This window comes from Marmota flaviventris, chromosome X, assembly GCF_047511675.1.
Source record: "Marmota flaviventris isolate mMarFla1 chromosome X, mMarFla1.hap1, whole genome shotgun sequence".
Classification (NCBI taxonomy): Eukaryota; Metazoa; Chordata; class Mammalia; order Rodentia; family Sciuridae; genus Marmota; species Marmota flaviventris.
Genome location: NC_092518.1, coordinates 73,668,936 through 73,686,241, shown reverse-complemented (window position 1 = coordinate 73,686,241; position 17,306 = coordinate 73,668,936). Strand labels below are relative to the sequence as shown.

At 39.1% G+C, this 17,306-nt stretch overlaps 2 protein-coding genes across 5 annotated transcripts; one reads left to right on the top strand and one right to left on the bottom strand.

Annotated features, from left to right (window-relative positions):
* Positions 1-230: 230 nt before the first annotated feature.
* Positions 231-10,672, bottom strand: Gla (galactosidase alpha). 3 transcript variants are annotated; one of them, XM_071606049.1, is made up of 8 exons: positions 10,415-10,603; positions 6,552-6,771; positions 5,316-5,490; positions 4,242-4,419; positions 3,446-3,537; positions 1,975-2,136; positions 1,583-1,780; positions 231-1,026 (listed from the first exon to the last, which is right to left on the bottom strand). In XM_071606049.1, the coding sequence occupies exons 1-8, from the start codon at positions 10,506-10,508 to the stop codon at positions 742-744; spliced, it is 1,404 nt and encodes a 467-aa protein (XP_071462150.1). In that variant the 5' UTR covers positions 10,509-10,603; the 3' UTR covers positions 231-741. The 3 variants fall into 3 exon arrangements, with proteins under 3 accessions (XP_071462150.1, XP_071462151.1, XP_071462152.1); XM_071606050.1 differs by lacking the exon at positions 6,552-6,771 and having other exon boundaries at positions 10,415-10,672; XM_071606051.1 differs by lacking the exons at positions 6,552-6,771; positions 10,415-10,603 and adding an exon at positions 9,880-10,162.
* A 243-nt stretch (positions 10,673-10,915) lies between these two features.
* Positions 10,916-15,942, top strand: Hnrnph2 (heterogeneous nuclear ribonucleoprotein H2). Of its 2 annotated transcripts, none has more exons than XM_027925361.3 (2): positions 10,916-11,011; positions 14,366-15,942. In XM_027925361.3, exon 2 carries the CDS (start codon positions 14,419-14,421, stop codon positions 15,766-15,768), a length of 1,350 nt encoding a protein of 449 aa, XP_027781162.1. In that variant the 5' UTR covers positions 10,916-11,011; positions 14,366-14,418; the 3' UTR covers positions 15,769-15,942. The 2 variants fall into 2 exon arrangements, with proteins under 2 accessions (XP_027781162.1, XP_027781161.1); XM_027925360.3 differs by having other exon boundaries at positions 10,916-11,023.
* Positions 15,943-17,306: the final 1,364 nt, after the last annotated feature.

The following is a 17,306-nucleotide window of genomic DNA, read 5'->3' as shown; positions in this document are numbered from 1 at the left end:
TGAGGTTCATACTTCTGTTTTTGCTCATGTTGGAGAACAGTTGTAATAAAAGGGAGGTGGAAAAGGAGCAGCCTTGGCTACAGGTATCTCAGGCAAACCAGTTGTGAATTAAGAGTGACCAGATGTTAACCTTGCAATTATCCATGTCTGGATATACCAGGTTTGAAGATCACTGCCTCCTCATGGGGCCTTGAGATTAACAGTTCAGTTTAAGGGCACCATAAATCTAGTTATTCTTGGTGAAAGTAAGCCACCTTTATTTGTTAGATGTAGATTACAGATAACACTGGGAATTTATCACAGTTCACCTGGCAATCATCTTGTCTTACTGAGACGGCAGATTTTATTTTCCATTTGCACTGAAATTATAAGTAGAACCATCCAAGTACCTTGTTTGGCAGTAGTGATTAACAGCTGGGGTTTAAGTCCAGGTTCTGTAGTACAATGAATAACTGCCTACTTCAGGACGGAGGGTTAAAATAAATCAGCACCTTGAAAGCATTTATTAGAATCTGGCACAGAAGTATCCAATGAATTATGGCTGTTATTTCTTAGTGCATTAGTTTTAAGCCCTTCTCCAAACAATTCTCTTTTTAGAATAACTTTTGAAGTAGCTCTTTTAAACTTCCAACTTTGAGAAATTTTATTCAAGGAAACAGAGCTTTTTAAAGTGGAAATGGAGGAAAAAAAATAGAAAAGTGGGCTTGTCACTTTGGAGAAAGTATACAACTTAAAGTACATTTAAGCTTTTTGATGCAGTCTTCTTTTTGCTTCTAGCCGAAACAAAACTGTGCCTGTGGGATTTATACGAGTTTTTAAGCTTGAAGTCCATTCATGGAACCCAAGCTCCATTTTCACAGGGAGGAGCTGTGTGATAAAGCAACCAGGATTACAGGCCACTCCTTTACCCAGGGAAGCAATTGAGATGATGTAAGAACGAGGTCCACCAATTTCCTGTAGGTTTGTCATAGCTACAGCCCAGGCTAAGTTTGAGAGCGGTCGTTCCCATACCTCAATGTTGTTTTCCTAAAAAGAAAAGAAGATAGGAGTGATTGCTTGATAACTAGCAATGAGCTACTTTTTTACTTTGGCATTCAGTCATACTCTCAAGCACATGCTGATTGCAGTGTTGCATGCCTGGTAATCCCAGCTACTTGGGAGGCTGAGGCAGGTGGATCACAATTTCTAGGCCAGTTAAGGCAATTTAGCAAGAACCAGTCTCAAAGGTCTTAGGATGTAACTTAGTGGTGGAGTACCCCTCTGGATTCCAACCCCAGTACTGAGTGGGGGGAGCGCATGTAGGAAAAAAAATCCTTTAGTATTTTTTTAAACAGGATTACTTTGGAAAGTAATGATTCTAGCAAAAAGCCTTATTATGGATTATGGCATAAAGATTAAGGAAAAACTAGTGTTCTCAAGAAAGATCAGTCATGTCCTCATGTAACAGATTTTGGCCCACAACGAATGATCCTTGGGAATAAAAAAGACCACCTTAAAACACATACCTTAAATTTCAGCTGGTCTATAACCACAGAAAGAAGGAGAATAAGTTCCTGAACTATTTTCTCCCACAGAACATTACCTTTCTAAGGCGGTACCCCTGCTTGCCCAAGGGGTCTTGGTTGATGGCAATCACATCTTTATCCTGAAGTAGAGTTTTGGCTTGAGGGCTTATGTGTCGGAGGTCATTAGACATGAGTAAAGGAGCTGCCATGATAGCCCAGAGGGCCATCTGAGTTACTTGCTGATCCCAGCTGAGGCCAAAGTTGCCAATCACTAACTGGGACAAAAATGAGAGAAGGCCAAACATTTATAGAATTACCTTGATTAACCACAGAGTAAAGCTACTTTCTACAGCATCCTACTCTAAATATAGCTAGCCTCCTCCCAGGAACTTTACCTCCATTTTCCTTGGATGTCAAACAGGAAACAGGCCTACTATTGGTCTTGAACAAGGAAGACTCAAGTCCTTACCATATCTGGGTCATTCCAACCCCCTGGTCCAGCAAAATTAACAATTTTCTCTTGGTTAGAAGATGTCCAGTCCAAGATACTCTTCACACTTTCCCAAGAATCATAAACATCAGCAAAATTTCTCCAGTGATTGCAGTACTGTCGGATTTTTGTGTAATTAGGCTGTGAAAACAGGTAAAATGGTTCTGTTCAGTTTCCTTGTGCGATGGAAACAGCCCAATTTAAATGAGGCACTTGTAACCTTTAGTTTATAGATTGAAGGTCTCCATGAAGAAGTCTCAAGATTATAAGAAGTATGCTTCAGAAGTAGGCAATACTTCTTTAATAAGGGATTAAAATTACTTGAATACTGTTTATGCTGGAAATTTACCAAATGCTATCTAGGTATTGGCATTATGGAAGAGTATTTACTTCCAAACTTTTGTAAAATTAACATTATTTTTATAATCAGAATTAACTAATATGCTCTTACCAAGTAAAAATAAACTGCAAACTACATAGTGCTGCATCAAACATAAAATTTGAGTCCTAAGCATATAATTTGTTAATGGAATTAATTAAAGTCTGTAGACAGGTGGAAGATCTGAGGTGCAAGATGAAGAAAAGGTGAGACTATTTTGGGGGGCTTTCAAGAAAATAATAGGAATTTATTCCATAACTATTCAATACTTACCATATGCTATCAATAACAGTGATAAAGTAGGACAAGTTCCCTGCCCTCATGGAATTTACATTCTAGTGGGAGACATACAATAAGTTAATAGTGCTAAGCTTTTACAAATAAACAGGTTAATGTGATAATGGAAAGAGGGCTATTTTAAAGTAATTAGAGAAGACTTGTCTTCAGTATGTGGCATCTGGTCTGAGACTTGAATGTTAAGGAGTCTATGCTTTAAAAATCTTGGGGGAAGATGTCTTCTAGAATAAAACAACAAGCAAGTGTAAAAATATTAGTAGTGTTTGAGGGGCAGAAAGAAAAACAGTAAAAAATAAAGAGCTATCATTCCTTGGAGGTTGGAGAGGCAGCTAAGGGCCAGATCAATGGAAATTGATTTTATTCCAAGTGCAGTGGGAAGCCAGGTAAGGATTTTAAGTAGGGAACTGATAAAGATGCCATTTTAACAAGATAATGTTGGAAAATTGATGGAGGTGGGAAGAGGGCTGGAAGTGGATCAGGCTGTCAGAGAAGTCTGAGTGAAAAATGAGAGTGCCTTGGAAGGCCAGAGTGGAAGCAGAGGAGGGAAAGAGGTGGGCTGACTGAAGACGTATTTTGGAGAAAGAACTGGCAGAGTGTTGATGAACAGGACATGAATGGTGACATAAAGGGAAGAATCAAAGACAACTTCGTAGGTGGTGGTACATTAGACTATAATTACAGTAGTGGGGATGGTGAAAGTGGATGGGCTTTGAGGGAAACTTGTCTCCTTCATTCTCAAGTTCTGAAAATTGGATTCTGGGCTCACTAGCTCACCTTATGAAAGGGCCACATATAAAGAGGCCACTCACAGGAGTATACAATGCTTCTGCCAGTTCTGTTCAGGGCCAAGGACATGTACTTATAACCTGTATGAGAAAACAATGGGTAAAATAAGGGAAAGGGAATTTCCAGCTGGGGCTTTATATTTTAAGAGGCTTTCTGGGGGGGGGGGGTCATGTTTATATTTTAAACCAGCAGCAGGAACAGGTAGTTGCTCTGTGCTAAAATTGTGCATAGTATCTCCCAGACTGCTGTTCTGAGAATGTAGTGCAGAGGTGGTGTATATATTTAGGAAAGGCAAGAATGATGTTTCTTTCTCTATGTGACATCCTGGATTCTTTTCTAAATGATGTTATGAAGAGAAGAGTTACAATTACTAATTATAATGAACTGTTAGAACCCTTTTGAGTTAAAAGTGCACAATATTAACTACAATTAGGCATGCATGGACCCACAAACATAAATGAATGAACAAACTGAAAGAGAAGAGGTGGGAGTTGAGAATAATTATGCTGTAACTGAATATTTAAAATCTGGGGGAGGGGCTTGTGGCTCAGTGGTAAAGCGCTTGTCTGGCACGTGAGGGGCTCTGGGTTCGATCCTCAGCACCACATATAAATCAATAAACTAAAGGTATTGTGTCCAACTACAACTAAAAATAATAAATATTAAATAAACAAATAAATAAATAAATAAATAAAATCTGAAGATTAGTTCTTTGAATGCTCAGCTACCTTGGCCTCAAAGTTCTTCCCTTTGCTCATGGCTAAATCCCTTGAATAAAACATACCATCTGCCAAATGCTTTATACTGTCACAGTGACAACCATCAAATTTTAGCAGATCTACTCCCCACTCAGCAAAGGTCTGAGCATCAATGTCATAGTGTCCAAAACTCCCAGGGTAGCCTGCACAAGTTTTATTTCCAACATCCGCATAAATCCCTAGCTTCAGTCCTTTGCTGTGGACCTGAAATGAGAAGAAAGAGTCACCACAATAGTAGGGCAATCAAGAAGTAGTAGAAAAAAAAATTACCACTTTAGACTGAGGGAACAGACAAGTGTGCTTCACCAGATATTGGAGAGTTTTTTCCCCCACTACTGCCCCCCCCAATTTTCCAGATGAATCTGTTGCAAGGCAAAGAACAAATCCCCCAATTCTTCTGAGACAAGTTCAAATCATACATGTGATTTACAGAACAGAACTGAGGAGAAAGCTGTCAGCCACTATAATATTCCTGTTGGAATCCTAAAATGTACCTTTCCAAGGACAAGCCTCAACTGTGTTCTAATGTCCCAGTTTTAGCAAGAATCCTGCAAAGTCATCCCCTCACCCTTGACATCTTTTAGTAGTTTTCCATCTACTGACCCTCTCAATCCTCAATTTGCTTATTGGTATGAATCTTCACTTATCTTTGTTGCTTTTGGATTTTAACTTGGCTCTTTCCCCTTCTGCAATATTACTAAATAAAATCTGTCATCTTTAGCTAGTGTTGGGCTGTATTTCTCTTTAATAATGTCCAGAAAATTTGTGTCTTCTAAAATTCTGGTTTGTAATACAATTATAATAGCAGCCTAAAGCTTATATGGAAATATATGCATACATATGACAAGAACCAAGTTCCTTTTTCCTCCTAGAGATTTCAGTGGTTTCAGTAAAAGAAGAACTTCTCCAAGATGGGCCTCATGAGCTATTGCAAAATATGTATCTGCTGATGGGATGAAAATTCCACCTGATAAGTCTTACAATTCAGATAACAGCAGCCATTCAACTTCCAAAGTGGCATGAGGACTGTTTCTCAACAAGCTTCTATGACTAAGTGCTTACAGACCCCAAATGAAAAAAAAAAACACTTATAAACTCACATAATTAGCTAGTCTGCGGATCCCTCCAGGAAAGCGCTGAGGGTCTGCCTGAAGTTGGCCTAATGAATTTCTTTGGGGAGCCATCCAACAGTCATCAATGCAGACATACTCATAACCTGCATCCTTCCAGCCATCTGAGACCATGAGCTCTGCCATCTGCATAAAGAGCTGCTCACTGAAAGAGGAATTCCAAAAATCATTACAATTCATTAGATGAAATTTGGGAACTCACTAAATTTTTTAAGTCTAGTAAGTGTGGATGTAATTACAACTAATACAAGGTAAAATGAACCGTCCTTTCAAAAGCTCTTCCTCCCTAAAAACTCAAAACAAGGAGCTAGGGTAGTAGCACAGTAGAGCCTGTACCTAGCATGGGCAAGGCTCTGGGTTCCATATCCAACATCACAGAAAAACAAAAATAAATCAACAACAAAAAACCTCGAAAAAGTTAAAATGGGAATGCGGGAGCTGCTGCTGCTGCCACCACAGAAACTTGGGTCCTAGAAGGCAGCAACTAGACCCAATGGCCTTTTTGTCCAGGTATTTTGTGGCTGGAGAGCAGCTAATAGACAACATTCTGCAAGTTGGGCTTGTAAAGATATTTGAAAAAGGAAAAAGAAGGACTTATGACTTAAAACCACACAGCCCTCCTTTGTCTGACAGACCATGAGAGTTCTCTAAAATATTGAGTTTGAAAGCATCCCCTGCTCCTTCACTTCCAAATTTTTTTCTCCATCCAGTTATCTTTTCCAGCCATAGTGATGGGAATGCTTGAAGTAGACTGAAATGAACAATGCTATAGCGAAAATACTCTCTCCCTATATTTTTCTCCTGATTACAATTGCATATTTTCTAACCTCTTCCCATGTTAGTCTAGTTGAAATTGTGGTAGTGAACACTGTGCCAAATGAATGGGGATAGATTTTGGAAGCTTCTGTTTTTTTTTTTTATGTAGTCTTTTGCCCTTTAGTCAGTACCTTTTATCATTCTTCTCTATGGAGTCCAGTGGGGGTCTGGATATTGGCCCCAAGGGAGAATTAAGATTTGCTTTAATCCTGGCTGGTTGGCTTGAATTCTAATGCAATCTGCAAGTGTGATTTTCTGCAGGCCCCATGTTGCCTTTTCTATGCTCAGCACCCTTCCCTTCTGTTCAGAGGTGGTTAGCTTTTGATGCTATCCATCCTTTTTTCCATTCCTCCCTTTTAAACATCCAATTAGCATTCTTTAAAGTTATACCTTTTTGTTTGTTTGTTTCCTGCAGGTTTGAAAGGGATTGAAGCACATCTATGGTTTCTCAGTATATAACAAACTAGAACGCACACTTTTATGGCTTGGCTGGCAATGTTGAATTTTTTTTTCCTTTCCTCTGGGCTTGACTCTCCTTGCAAGTAATGAGGAATAACTGGGAGCACATAGGGAGGGTTTCTTGGCTGATTACATTTAAGCCAGGAATTCACTGTGAAAATAAAGCCAAGGGTGGTAAATAAAAGATGCAATCTTCTCTAGGAGACACACAGCATGCACTTTGCCTGCTTTCCTCAATGGAAGAGGCCTGGGTGAGTAGTTGTAAAAGAAAATAGTAACTTTATGAATAGTTCCCAAAGGGAAAGGAGGCCACTAAATGAAATTGGCAATGATTGATGTGAAGTGGTATAATGCTTCTAGTATAGTCTGAATAGTTGACCACAACTTTGGAAATACTTACTTACATGCTATACAAGTACTGTACAAATTGTGGAAAATATTATTTCCCCCCAGTTCTGCCAATTTCCTTAACTTTCAAGTTGTATTTCTTGTGCCCATCAGCTTAAAGATGGAAGTGCATGCCTATAATCCCAGCAGCTTGAGTCTGAGGCAGGAGGATGGCAAATTCAAAGCCAGCTTCAGCAAAAGTGATGTACTAAGCAACTCAGTGAGACCCTGTCTCTAAATAAAATACAAAATAGGGCTGGGGATGTGGCTCATGGGTTGAGTGCCCCTGAGTTCAATCCCTGGTACCCTCTCTCCCCAATAAAGGAAATTTAAGAGAAAGTTCAGAAGGAGATCCAGTCATCTGATACAATGGAACTTTTATTTTCCCCTTAAAGTATGGTGAAATGCACTACCCACTTATTGTAAAACCCCAAGTTCAGTCAGGTGGGATGGCACATGCCTGTAATCCCAACAACTCAGGAGGCTGACAGGAGGATCACAAGTTTGAGGCCTGCCTCAGCAACTTAACAAGGTCCTAAGCAATATAGTGAGAAGCTGTCTCAAAATTTAAAAAAAAGGGTGTGGATATAGCTCAGTGGTTAAATGCCCCCAGGTTAAATCCCTAGTACCAAAAAAAAAAAAAAAAGAAAAGAAAACAAAAAATAAACAACCCCCCCCAAAACACAAGCTCACCTTCTCCTTTGTGTAATGTTGGTTCTATCTGAGTCTGTGCTCCTGATTTATAAATCTATTCTACACCCAAATAAAACTGTCTTTGCTTTTATCTTAACCATGTTTAAGATTTCTTGGTTTCCAGACCCCAAAGCCAGAAATCATAAAGAAATGATGTGCCTGATTATATAAATATAAAAACCAACACCTAACAGGAATACCTGAATTCCCAACATATGCTTGATCAGAACAACAAAAACCCCACTGAATAAGGGACTGACACAAAGGATCAATCCATGAAAGAAATAGCTATGCAAAGAGTCAATTTAACATATAAAAAATATTTGGCTTTTGTTAATAATCAAAGAAATATAAATAATAGAGGCTGAGGGGTATAGCTTTGTGGTAGAACATCTGCCTAGCCAAGCATGTGTGAAGCCCCTGGATTCAATACCCAGCATCTTTAACAAAAAAAAAAAAAAAGAGAGAGAGAGAGAGAGAGAGAGAGAAGTGCAAATAAAAACACCTACCAGATTGGAAAGTTTCAAAAGAATAAAAAAAAAATAGTGTTGGCCAGGGTGGAGGGAAACAGGCATTCTTACACACTGTTGTTGGGGATGTGCATTTTTATAAAATATTTGGGAAGGACAGTGTGACAATTATCAGAATTAGCATAACTTTGTGTTGCAGAGACCAGTGAAGCTGAGGGGACTACTGGAATCTACAGCACTAATTTCTTCCTTTTTTTGGTATTTTATTTAGAGACAGGATCTCACTGAGTTGCTTAGTGCCTTGCTTTTGCTGAGGCTGGCTTTGAACTTGTGATCCTCCTGCCTTAGCCTCCCAAGCCACCGGGATTACAGGTGTGTGCCACTGTGTCTGGCTCTGCAGTAATCATTTCTTACACCCCTGCAAGAAGAATTTCCAGCCAGTTGCTCAGAGGAATAAGTAGGAGTTTAATTATTGGAGAGTGGGTGAGATAAGGATGCACAGTTCATGGTCATCTCTTAAAGAGTCTTAAGTTTTTTTTTTTTAATATTTGGATTTCTTTGTTATTATCCCAGTTTTTGCACACCTCTAGAATGCTAGAATGGTTTTTACTCTTTGAATAGCCTTCAGCAAACTCCTTGCATAACCCCCTAAGAGACTTATTACCCTTCCTATAGGCCTTGTAGTTCCCACAAGGGGAGGGTCATGAAGACCCAAGGTTTTGAAACAATAGTTCCCTTAAGGGGTTATAATGAACTACTACTGGGGAAGGTTTGACATACCAGTCCCCATTTCCCCCATACTTGTCTTTATAGATAAGGTTTCCTGTTATCCCCAGTTCTGTGACTCAAGGACTCTTTTTTTGATGTTATCTGTCTGACATTCTCCCTGGAAGTTACTGCTCTTTATTGCCAATCCTTTCCATATTCCCCTGTTCATGGTTAAACAATCTACTAACATTTGGACCCAATAATTAGTGTTCTAAAGAAAAAAATTAGGTAAGAATCATATGATGTGCAACATTTGAAGAACTGAGTTGCTATGAACAGGAACTTTTTTATTTTAAAGAAGGACTTAAGGGGCTGGGGATGTGGCTCAAGCGGTAGTGCGCTCGCCTGGCATGCATGCTGCCCGGGTTCAATCCTCAGCACCACATACAAACAAAGATATTATGTCCGCCGAAAACTAAAAAATAAATATTAAAATTCTCTCTCTCTCTTTCTCTCTCTTTAAAAAAAAAAGAAGGACTTAAAGGGCCAGTTACTTGTGATGTCTTACCAATATCCTGACTTTATTTGTAAATACGTTTACAGGAATAACTTATGGATGTAGAAATTACTGCCTTTAGAGGAGCATCTGCATTATGGGTAACAATATCAGTGATTTTCAACTAACCTTTTCTAGACCACAAATCCCTTTGAGAATATTAAGAAATGTAAAGACTCCCTTTCCAGAAAAATACACATACTCATATTTGCAGACTTAATATCCATTTTCTATGGATGCCATTTGCTCAATTGAGGGGTCAGGCAGTGTGTTATATACTTTAAATGGGTTTATTTCACTGAAAGCTCACTTATGTGAGACAGGAACTTAACTGATAGCTCTGAGTCAACTCCTTGAGGTAAGAAATGTTATTCCAATTTACAAGGACAAGGACGATGAAGGTCAGATGGGTTAAATACTTGTCTAACCCAGCCTCAATTCTCACCTTTGATGTACAAAGTTCCACCAGGTCAACTTTCCAGTCTGATGTCACACTCAAGTGCGATGGCTGATGTAGATTTCAGAGACCCCATGGTCTTTTTAACTCTCCAGTTACAGCCAAGGAACCCGTGCCCCCCAAAGGAGAAGAAATGGCAAGAATCTTAGTTTCCCAGTCTTCCAACCCACTCCAGTTGTGCTTAGAGCTAGCTGAAGGCTAGCGCCAGGCAGAGAAGAACATCACCAGAAGGGTCTGAATATAACCATACGGTAAATGAAGAAAGTCCCCAGCTGGGTTACCTGACAGGGAGAAAATGAGAGGGAGTGAAGCAGGTGCTGCTGGTTTGGGCTTCTAAACAAGGAAGGGTCACAGAGAAAGTTTAGGGCAGTTTGCTCGGGATTTAAAAAAAAAAAGCAAGCAATAGTAGGGGGGCTCTCCCTCTGGTTCAAATGTTCACATTGAGTCCCTCCATTTTCCCCAAACACATCCAGACAAACGTACAGAAAAGTGAAGGGAAGGGGGCACCCAATAATGTTGATACCTGATGCATGAATCCGGCTCTTCCTGGCAGTCAACATTGCACATGAAACGCTCCCAATGCAGCCAGCCCATAGTAGGTGTTCTCGCCAAGCCATTGTCCAGTGCCATGGCCCCAAAGTCGCCCCAGAGTACTAGGGTCCGGAAGTGAAGCGCAAGCACATAGCCCAGCCACGGATCCCAGCTCTTCAGCTTCATTGTCACCGTGATTATGCGATACAGATTTCTGGGGTAACCTGGGCTTTTAAGTTTAACCTGAGGGGCGGACCAATCACGGATGGGTTGTTAAATAATGACGTTATTGTTTCTCAGGCAACTAGACGGTTATTTCCAGTGGCCGACCAATAATCAATCACGTAAGACGCACAGCTAACCAATCACACTCTTTATTTCTTGATATTGGCCCGCCCTATTTCTATACCAGAAGGAAGTGCGGCACCTTAGTGATCCCGAGTTTAGCCCGAGAGTTGCTCACGTGACCGAGATCTCACATGACGTAGGCGTTCACGTGACCAAACGCTTACGTGAGCAGAAGTAGTTCTGGTCGTCGTCTACCGTCTCGCTATAGCCGTTTGAGGGAAGAAGGAAGGAAAATTACCCGGTATCGTTAGAGGTTGGTGTGTGGGTGGGAACTGGGGATTCGGGGATGGTGATGTTGAAGACCAAAGCGAGGTCCGGGAGCCGCCTCCGCCTTTTTCGATCTCTGTTTTCCCCTCCCCCCGCTCCCCCTTCCCCCACCCCCTCATCTCAGTGCCGGGAAGCCGCCTTCTCTGCGCCTGGTGGGGAAATGGTGGACGTTTGTGACTGTGTGTATGTTTTTGTACATCTGTTTGTCTGGGCCAGTCTCAGGGAACCCCCAAGAGGAACCGTAAAGCGAAAAAGGTTTGAAAACTATGGTCCTGAATTAGGACAAACAGATACTGAGACCAGTGGCCTGAGTGCTGGTCCATCCATTTAGGCACTCAGTCTACTGTTTAATTGTGTGTCGGTAGAGGCCTCAAGTGAATTAAGTCAGTAGAGTCACATCTAGGCAAATGCTGCGTGCCTAACTGAGACGCCCAATAAATTTACTTGAGTATTTGAATAACGTTAATCTTTCTGCTTGTAACAGTAATTACATGTTGAATTTTTATCATTTGAAAAATAACATAAACGTAATTCGTGACTACTCAACCTTATATCATTAAGTTTTTTTTTTTAAGTATGTATATAACACACATAAATACACAAAAATATTAACTCGCAAATGGAGTCCTAGTTCCACTTCAGGCAAGTGTCCCGGTGGCCTTCCCAGGAGTTGTGAGCAAGCGGGACCTCCAGCCACTACGCTGTTAAGCTGTAGTGTGCTTTAGGAGGATTCGTTATCCCACAGATGATCTGTCACTGAGACCTAAGGATGGTTTGTAGGAAGATTGTTTTTACTAGAGTTGCAGAAACATAATGGGCAATTAGTAAATGTTTTAATTGAATCCTCAGTGTGGTTTTATGGCAGTTATTACACTTTGAACTTTCTTTCCAAGAGGCCGAATGTTCCCAGACCACGTCAGATAAGTTATCCACATCCAAAGTTAAGAAAATTTTATATAATTTGCCATCCCAAATCCAAGAAAATCAAATATTTTGATTTGTTTTGTTACTTTTTTTCTGAAGTAAAAGTAATCTCTCTGTGGAAAATTGCACACAAAAAATTTAAAAAATGAAAAAAACAAACAAACCATAAACCTACCCCTCAGAGTAGTCACTATAAACATTTGACATATCCCCCATACATATTTTTAACTTTGTTATTTTTAATTCCAGTACACTGTTTAAATAATTAAAACTGTATTGAACTATATAGTATAAAAAGTGAAAGTCCCACTTCATTTCTCCTACTTTTCAGTTGTTATTTCCCTCCAAAAAAAAAGTTTGTATTACATACTCATAGGTCATTTTACACATTTACATACATGCTTATATTTTAATAAAAGTAGCATCATACTATGCATATTCTTTAATGCATTTTGGATATCTTTCTAGGTCAGGGAAAATAGATTTTTTTATTTAAATGGCTGCAGAGCATTCCATTTTGAGGATACAATATAATTCATTCTGCCATTTTATTGATGGTTGCTTTCTACCATTACAGTGCTACAGCAAACATTTTTGTAAGTAGTTTTGTTGACCAGATTCCTGGAAGGAATCCTAGCAGAGTCAGAGGGTATGTGAATATTTTTTTACATAGTTGAGATTATAAAATAGCTGTGATCTTGGATGATTTAAGATTATAACATAAGTTATTCTCATGTTAAATATATTTATAACTTTTTATAACTTAAATGTGTAGTACTCTATTTTTCTTTTTTTAAAAGATGTTTTTTAGTTGTGGATGCACACAATACCTTTATTTATTTTTATTTTTATGTGGTGCTGGGGATCGAACCCAGTGCCTCACACATGCTAGGCAAGTGTTCTACCACTGAGCCACAACCCCAGCCCCTCTATTTTTCTTAATACCTTTCAAAGAATATAGTTTCACAAATATTGGTATAAATTTCAGTTCATTTCTGTAAGGTACGTAACCTGAAGTGGACTGTCAGAAGGTGTGATAAATATTACCAAATAGCTTTCCAGAATACTGTTACTACTTTTCACTCCTCTAGCAGTGTATTGGTTTGTGAACCCCTGAATAGTATTAACTGTCACTGTTTAATTTCCATTATCTTGGTGGGTGAAAAATGGTGATTAATTCTGGTTTTAGCTTGATTTCTGACAATTGATGGAGTTTGAACATTTTCCAGACTCCTCTCCTGTATCTTCTTATAACTGTATTCCTCTTATAGTTAATCTGTTATCAAGTCCTACAGATTCTACTTTTTAAATATATTATCTTTTTCCTTCTCACTGCTGTTCCTTTACTGAATCTCTTAACATATCCAAGCAACCATTCTGACTAATCTGCGTTTCACCTAGACCCCCTCCTGTGTGAGTGCCACACTGTTGCCTGGGTGATCTGTCTGAAAGGGTTTATGACATCACTCCTCTGTTTAAAACCCCATAGGAGGCCCTTAGCATTTGTATATCAAATCAGGCCTTTGGGATCTGATCTCCATTTTGCCATCTTTTCTTATTTTGACTCCTCCTATTTTATGCTCTGTCAGATTTTTAAAAATTTATTTATGAATCTCTGAATGGGTTCGGTATCTGTTTCATTTAACCATTCTGTCTCCAACTGATAGAGTTGACCAACTAGTCCCTTCTTTATACTACTATCTTTACATCTGCAGAGTTCTGTCATAGCAGGTATAATGTATATTTGCACTTATATATTTAATGAAGACTGTCCCTGTAGGACCATAAACTCTTTCTGGGCCTATTGATTCTTGTATGCCAGAGATAAGTACTGGACCTGGCACCTAAAAATATGCTTGGATGCATAAATTCCTAGTAATGTCTTTTTACTATTTATCTCTTAGGCCTTAATATTTCCCTGATTTTATTGATTGGCATACATTCTCTATATAATAAGGATATTAATTTATTTCTTCCAGGAATCTTCTCATGTTTTTTTTAATCTTTTCATTTAATAAGTTTTTCATTTTTATGTAATCAGATATGGCCATATTTTTGTCATCCACTTTCACTAATTTTTTTTCTGTTAATTTTTGAAGCCTTTTTATTTTCTATGTTTATACACAGAAAGAACATACAGAGGTATCCAAAGGGAAAAAAAAAATCCCCTGAAACAAAAAGTTCTATAATCCTAACACTCAGAAATTATCACCATTAAAGGTATCTGACACTAGGCATTGAATAAATAATTGCTGAATGAATGAGTTAAAAATTTGGTGCAGTCTTTTTTGTTTATATGGATTTCTTAAAATGCTACTAGTGTAATTTAATTGTTTGCTTTTTTTTCCTTTTACTATGTTGTGAATGTTTTTTCATGACAGTACTCTTCTAATTTTCTTTTCAGCCACATTGAAATTGCATTGAGCCAAGCTTGCCACCAAGAGCCCAAGAGTCACCATGATGCTGAGCACTGAAGGCAGGGAGGGGTTCGTGGTGAAGGTCAGGGGCCTACCCTGGTCCTGCTCAGCTGATGAAGTGATGCGCTTCTTCTCTGATTGTAAAATCCAAAATGGCACATCAGGTATTCGTTTCATCTACACCAGAGAAGGCAGACCAAGTGGTGAAGCATTTGTTGAACTTGAATCTGAAGATGAAGTGAAATTGGCTTTGAAGAAGGACAGAGAAACCATGGGACATAGATATGTTGAAGTATTCAAGTCCAACAGTGTTGAAATGGATTGGGTGTTGAAGCATACAGGTCCGAATAGTCCTGATACTGCCAACGATGGCTTCGTCCGGCTTAGAGGACTCCCATTTGGCTGTAGCAAGGAAGAGATTGTTCAGTTCTTTTCAGGGTTGGAAATTGTGCCAAATGGGATGACACTGCCGGTGGACTTTCAGGGGCGGAGCACAGGGGAGGCTTTTGTGCAGTTTGCTTCACAGGAGATAGCTGAAAAGGCCTTAAAGAAACACAAGGAAAGGATAGGGCACAGGTACATTGAAATCTTCAAGAGTAGCAGAGCTGAAGTCCGAACCCATTATGACCCCCCTCGAAAGCTCATGGCTATGCAGCGACCAGGTCCTTATGATAGGCCAGGAGCTGGCAGAGGGTATAATAGCATTGGCAGAGGAGCTGGTTTTGAGAGGATGAGGCGGGGGGCATATGGTGGAGGGTATGGAGGCTATGATGACTATGGTGGCTATAACGACGGGTATGGCTTTGGGTCTGATAGATTTGGAAGAGACCTCAATTATTGTTTCTCAGGAATGTCAGATCACAGATATGGAGATGGTGGGTCCAGTTTCCAGAGCACCACAGGGCATTGTGTACACATGAGGGGGTTACCTTACAGAGCCACTGAGAATGATATTTACAATTTTTTCTCCCCTCTTAACCCCATGAGAGTACACATTGAAATTGGACCAGATGGCAGAGTTACTGGTGAGGCAGATGTTGAATTTGCTACTCATGAAGATGCCGTGGCAGCAATGGCAAAAGATAAAGCTAATATGCAACACAGATATGTGGAGCTCTTTTTGAACTCTACTGCAGGAACAAGTGGAGGGGCTTATGATCACAGCTATGTAGAACTCTTTTTGAATTCTACAGCAGGGGCAAGTGGTGGTGCTTATGGTAGCCAAATGATGGGAGGGATGGGCTTATCCAACCAGTCTAGTTATGGGGGTCCTGCTAGCCAGCAGCTGAGTGGTGGTTATGGAGGTGGTTATGGTGGTCAGAGCAGTATGAGTGGTTATGACCAAGTTCTGCAGGAAAACTCCAGTGACTATCAGTCAAACCTTGCTTAGGTAGAGAAAGAGTACTAAACAGCTACTACAGAAATAAAAGCTGTGCATTTATGGGAGCTGAATAGAATGGGAGGGATGTCTAGTATATCCAGTATGATTGGTAAATGGGAAATAAAATTGATTCTGATCACTCTTGGTCAGCTTTCTTTCCTTTCTTCCTTTCTTTCTCTTTTTTAAGAAAACCAACAAAAGTTAAGTTTAACAGTTTTGCATTACAGGCTTGTGATTCATGCTTACTGTAAAGTGGAAGTCAAGATTGTTTTCAAACTTTTAAGCTCAGTAAATTTGAACACTGAAACATTCATCTAGGAAGTAATAACAAAGTTCAGTATTGACCATAACTGTTAAAACAACTTTCAGCTTTCCTCAAGTTAGTTATGTTGTAGGAGTGTACCTAAGCAGTAAGCATATTTAGGTTAAAGCAGTTTCACTTATGTTAAATGTTGCTCTTATACCACAATACATTGAAAACTTCAGATGCATGTTGAGAAACATGCTTTTCTGTAAAACTCAAATATAGGAGCTGTGTCTACGATTCAAAGTGAAAACATTTGGCATGTTTGTTAATTCTAGCTTTTGATTTAATAATCTGTAAGGCACGTGAGTGTACACTTTTTTTTTTTTTTAAGATCTGGGACAATTTTGAGCTGTAATACCAATACTTTAGGAGTTTGGTCATGTTATTTGTATGAAATTCTGAGGCTTTGATTTAAATATTTCCTTGTATTGTGATTTCCATTTAGATGTATTGTACTAAGTGAAACTTGTTAAATAAATCTTCCTTTTAAAAACTGGAAAAATAATCTTGTATAGCTTGATTTTTTTTTTTTTTACATTGTTCTATTATACGGGCACATTAATTGACTTAAAATCCTCTGCCATTGAAATTTAAGTTTTTAATTTTAAACTACAGATAATACATAAGCTTTTTAATGTATACATCATTGTATATGTTATTACTAAGATAGATTCCTAGAAGTAGACTTGGTTAGATAGATATCTAACCAAGATAAACACATTTTTAAAACTTTTGATTTGTCTTACCAGAAAGGTTAAAACTCCGCCTGGTAAAAACTCCACTGGCAGTGCATGCTTTATTATTCCCCCCAATACCCTGTTTTTTTTTTTTTTTTTGGTACCAGGGATGTATCCCAGGGGTGCTTAACCATTGAGCCACATCATCAGCCCTTTTTACGTTTTATTTTGAGACAGGGTCCCACTAAGTTGTTTAGGGCCTAAGTTGCTGAGGCTAGCTTTGAAGGTATTCTTTTTTTTGCGAGGCAGGTACTGGGGATTGAACTCAGGGGCAGTCGACCACTGAGCCACATCCCCAGCCCTTGAGGTTAGCTTTAAACTTTTCATCCTCCTACCTCAGCCTCCCAAGCTGCCAGGATTACAGGCATTTGCTACCACACCTGGCTCTATACCCTCTATAACAATGTACATTATTCATTTTGATCTGTGCCAGTTTGTTAGTTGAAAGTGATATCCTATTGCTATTTTAATTTGTATTTTTGATTAATATTAAGCTCAAACAT